The sequence below is a fragment of the Saimiri boliviensis genome, chromosome 9 (genome assembly GCF_048565385.1).
Source record: "Saimiri boliviensis isolate mSaiBol1 chromosome 9, mSaiBol1.pri, whole genome shotgun sequence".
In the NCBI taxonomy this organism is placed as follows: Eukaryota; Metazoa; Chordata; class Mammalia; order Primates; family Cebidae; genus Saimiri; species Saimiri boliviensis.
Genome location: NC_133457.1, coordinates 109,193,856 through 109,198,704, shown reverse-complemented (window position 1 = coordinate 109,198,704; position 4,849 = coordinate 109,193,856). Strand labels below are relative to the sequence as shown.

At 51.5% G+C, this 4,849-nt stretch overlaps 1 protein-coding gene across 1 annotated transcript; it reads left to right on the top strand.

The window, feature by feature from the left end:
- Positions 1–420: 420 nt before the first annotated feature.
- TP53TG5 (TP53 target 5) lies at positions 421–4,054 on the top strand. The gene is made up of 4 exons (XM_010346907.2): positions 421–495; positions 697–827; positions 2,451–2,968; positions 3,951–4,054. The coding sequence occupies exons 1-4, from the start codon at positions 421–423 to the stop codon at positions 4,052–4,054; spliced, it is 828 nt and encodes a 275-aa protein (XP_010345209.1).
- Positions 4,055–4,849: the final 795 nt, after the last annotated feature.

The following is a 4,849-nucleotide window of genomic DNA, read 5'->3' as shown; positions in this document are numbered from 1 at the left end:
CCAGACCAAGATGACAAAAATCCCAGCCTAGGATTGGTCGAACCACGCTCAGTCAAATGGAGAGACACATGGAGGGGTTCAGGAGGATTCCTCTAGTGTCTCACTCTGACACCCAGGCTGGAGTGCAGTGGCAAGATCTCAGCTGACTATAGCCTTCATCTCCTGGGTTCAAACGATTCTCCTGCCTTACCCTCCTGAGTAGCTGGGACTACAGGCATATGCCACCACACCTAGCTAATTTTTGTATTTTTTTTAATAGCGCTGAGGTTTCAACCATGTTGGCCAGGCTGGTCTCGAACTCCTGACCTCAAACAATCCACCCACCTCAGCCTCCCAAAGTGCTCAGATTACAGGCATGAGACACCATGCCTTTGCTGATTCTTCTGGGTTTATGTCTCTCTCTTACCTTCTGTCCCTCAGATGCAAGATGAGAAACCACAGGACAAGACAGAGCAGCCTGTGAGCAAAGTAATTGAGAGGAACCGTCTGAGAATGGTGAGACGCCCCATTTTGGCCAGCTTGGGGGAGCTCATATACTCATGCAGCGCTGCCCTGGTTGCCAGGCTGAGTGGCCACTCAGCCCACAGGAGCCAGCAGGCCAGACCTCGGCTGAGCGGAGCCAGAGGCAGGTAGGGGAGAGGGAGGCTGTCCAGGAGAGCTGAAGCTTCTATTTATCTGGTTTCTTGACCCTGACAGGTGTTAAAAAACTTGTCACTCTTGAAGCTACTCAAAAGCTCGAACCGCCGGATCCAAGAACTGCATAACCTGGCCAAAAGGTGTTGGAATTCACTGCTCAGTGTTCCAAAGATCCTCCGCATTTCCTCTGGGTAAGCGTGGGCCACCCATGGCCCCCACAATGGACCCAAATGCCGTCTTACTGGGAATAGGCACTGTGCTAAGGAATTTAGTCTCATTTTCACAACGGCTCTGTGAGAGAGGTATTTATTAACTCTATTCTACTGCTGGAGAGCTGAGGTTCAAGAGATGAAATGATTTGTCTCACTCAGTTAACTCAACTAACAAGCAGCAGAGCTAGGATTTGAAGCTATTCCTGTCTGATGTCAGGGCTGTGGCAGTAATAATGGCTGTAATCATCCAATTGTAGCCCTCACTTCACCCTGGAGCACTGAGACAGGTCACTCCTTCTCCTCCTCTTGCAGGTCAATATAACCCAGAAAGTCACCTGCAGACTGCCCCCTGAAATCTGAGGATTAATTAGTCTTGGTGAGGCTCAGTTTCTTTATGGATTTCTTTTTATTTTTTTACTATGCCTCCGAGACAAGTTCAAACTATTTCCTCATAAGTCACATGAGGATATTAAGAAAGCTAACATTGATTAGTGCCTGTTAAATGCCATCTACCGTGCTAAGCACTTAAGAAGTTTCCCATTTAGTTTATTCTTCACAGCAATCCTGTTAGGTAGACAGAATTATCCTAGTTTTTACAGATGAGGAAGCAAAGGCTCTGAGAGGGTAAACATCTTGCCCAAATCACATAGGCAGTAAGAGGCAGAATCAGAATCTGTGCTCTGTAAGCCACTCTGCTGCACTGCCTCCTACTTCACAGAACTGTTGTAAGGATCCCGAGTCTGGCATAGAGCAGGCTCTCAATCAGCAGGTGCCATTATTGTCATCACAGTATTGCCATTATCTGCAGCCCAAGGCCTCGTATCTCTCCACACCCTTGGCTAGGACGGTGTTGCCACTGGAGGGTTTGCAGGGGGCCCAGTCTGTTACAGACACTCTTTGGGAAAGACTCAGCATTTAATATTTCTGTCAAGGCCACCTCTCTGCTCTCCTCTTTCTGATTTGGCTTCTAGCTGCGGACAATCAGGAAACACAGAGCTAGAAGGATCAGCCCCACATTTTCCAACTTAAAATTTTTTTTTTTGTATGGAGACAGGGTCTCACCATGTCACCCAGGCTTGTCTTGAACAGTTTTCCAACTTTATTAAAACAGTAAAACCTCTGTCCAAATATCTGTCCCCAAGCCGCAATTGTGTTGCTCTGGGCAGGGGGAAGGTATCCTGCCCTCATCTTGCCCCCAGTGGGTCTCGGGTTGACACTGAGACACCTCCTCAGAACGCTAAGGTTTCTTGGAGCACAATTTAGGAAAACTACTGGACTTTTCACCCTCCCAGCTGAAGCCCAGAGAGACAGAACCCTGATCTAGTGGCAGATGATGTAGACAATATCCATTCCTAGGGGCCTTAACTACCAGTCATGGCTTCACCTTCCCAGACTCTCACATCCCTTCTGCCAATGCTTATCACATCCCCTCACACCAGCACAAGGCCTCTGGGCAGTAGGGAAGTTTCTTGGCAGGCCCCTCTAGCTTTTTTAACAGGCTCCCCTGAGCTGGCTACATAGCAACTGTCTCAGTGCAAGGCTAGGGGGTCAGGACCAGGGCCTCAGTCCTGCTCTGCTGACCACCTTTCTTCTCCCTGCCAGGGAAAACAGTGCCTGCAATAAAGTGCAACAAAATAATGAAGAGTTCCAGGAGATCGCGTGCTCCAAGAAGGAGCTCAGGTCCAAGAGATTAGAGTCCACAGGGGACTCTAAGAAAAAAGAGGACAAGGAGTGGAAGCCCCAGGTGCAGTCAGGGATGAGGAACAAGGCAAAAACGTCATTGGCAGCAATGCCATTGAAAGAAAAGCAGGTAGAGCCTGAGGTTCCAGGGACACCGAGGGGTCAAGGCTTGAACCCTGGAGCCCAGGGGAGGCAACCACTTACTGAGGGCCTCCGAGTCATCGTCATTAAGCCCCAGCACCACAGAACTCCCATGGGGGATAGGAAGCAGCTGGATGTGGCCGACCAGTGGATCTGGTTTGAGGGGCTGCCCACACGAATCCACCTCCCAGCGCCCCGGGTGATGTGCAGACCCTCCACCCTGCGTTGGGTCAAGCGTCGCTGCACCCGCTTCTGCTCCGCATCACTTGAAATGCCTATGTGGCGTCCATACAAGGTGGGTGTCACAACACCACTGCCAGGCCAGGTGAGATGCAAGCCCCAAGCCAGGCCCAGAGCTGGGCCCCAGAGGGGGAAGCCTTAGACCAACCTTGTCCAGAGGGGGCAGCCTTAGACCAACATCATATAGCAGGCTAGTGGCTAGGCTGAGGCCTCCCAGGATACAGCTAGGGGATCTGGGGAAGGAGTGGCACTGGATGCGTGGGTACTAAAGTTAGCCATCTCATTGCCTGAAGGCCCTAGCAGGGGTGGAAATGGCTGTGGCTCTGAATCTCACAGTCAGAGGCCTAAGTAAGCTGGTTTAAGGATTTCCAAATGTGGGAGGAGGGAGGTGGGCAAATAGGGCTTTGCTGCATCCCATTCTCTCTTAGACCAATTCAACTCTCCATATATGTTTGATGTATTCATGCCTCAAATAAGATTTACTGTGAACATGCTAGGCATGGTGGCTCACGCCTGTAATCCCAGCACTTTGGGAGGTCAAGGCAGGAAGACTGCTTGAGGCCAGCAGTTCAAGACCAGCCTGGGCAACATACTGAGACACTGTCTCTATAAAAAAAATCTAAAAATTAGCCCAATGTGGTTGGTGGCTTGCACTTGTAGTGTCAGCTACTTGGGAGGCTGAGTTCAGAGGATGGCTTGAGCCCAGGAGGTCAAGGCTGCAGTGAGCTGTGACTTTGCCACTGCACTCTACCCTGGGCAACAAAGCGAGACCCTGTCTAAAAAAAAGAGACTTACTTTGACCGGAAAGTTCCTTAGCAAAACAAGAAGAAAATACTCCAGCCCTTTCATGGGAGAATTAAAATCCCATGAAAGGAAAGGGGTGAGTGCCCACCGCATCTAGCTTAAAGGGAGGCTTTCCTTTTTTAGCAAAGCCATTTCCAACCCATTTCCACAGCACCCTTGTCCCTGCGGCCGCTCCCCAAACGACCAGCGCCCCCTGGGGACAGCCTTAGCGCCTAACACCGAGGTCTCTGCTGGCAGGTGATGTGACCTGGATGGGAGCCAGAGGTGCGAATAGAGGGTGGAGATCGCACAATCAGCTGAAGGGGAAGGATGAGTGGGGAAATTCACGAGTCTACAAATAAAATCTTCCATATGGCACCTAAGACTAATACTGCTTACTCTGCCTGCTTGTTTGGGGCTGGGAACGATGAAGGAAACAGGCCTTCGGTAGAGGTGGAAGAGAGCCTGTGTCACGGCTTCGGGCTTTCCCCACCCCCACCCCCACCCCCACCGCCACCCCCACCCCGAGGCATCTAAACTCAGTCTAGACCCAAAGAATCCAAGGAGCTGCACCCCTCCCCCAACTCCGCGAGCTGGTCTCCTGAGTGGCGCGCTCTATGAAGTCAGCTCCTGTGCTTCCTGGGTACGAGGTGCCTCACAATCGCCACGTGAGCCCGCAAGAGGAAACCGCGGTGGTGGGGCAGAAAGTAACTTCAGGCGCATTCAGCTAGAAAGCGGCAGAAGCAAGGGCTCTAAACTAGGTCTCCTGGTTGCTCCCCATTCCATTTTCCCAAGAAAGGGAGAAGGCGAAATGAGAGCCTGCTCAGAAGTCGCGAAGCAGGTGGAGTAGCCCCAGCATCCTGTGGGTCATGCGCATGCACTGCGACCTGACTGTCCAAAATTGATGGTCAAAAACTGATTGCATTGCAGCTAGTGTCAAAAAGTGGAGGTCAAAGTGGACATCAGCTGCACCTCCAAATGTGTCCTGCCTTGGTCACAGATCACAGAAGGCACCGGGTCAGGCGGGGGTGCTGGTACTGCATCCCTGCTGCTCCAGTGTGACATGGCAGGTCCACCCTCAATCCGAAGCTTCAACCTCAAGCCCTGGTCGACCGCATCTGGCCGGGGTCATCCTCTGTCAGTAGGAGTCACAGGAC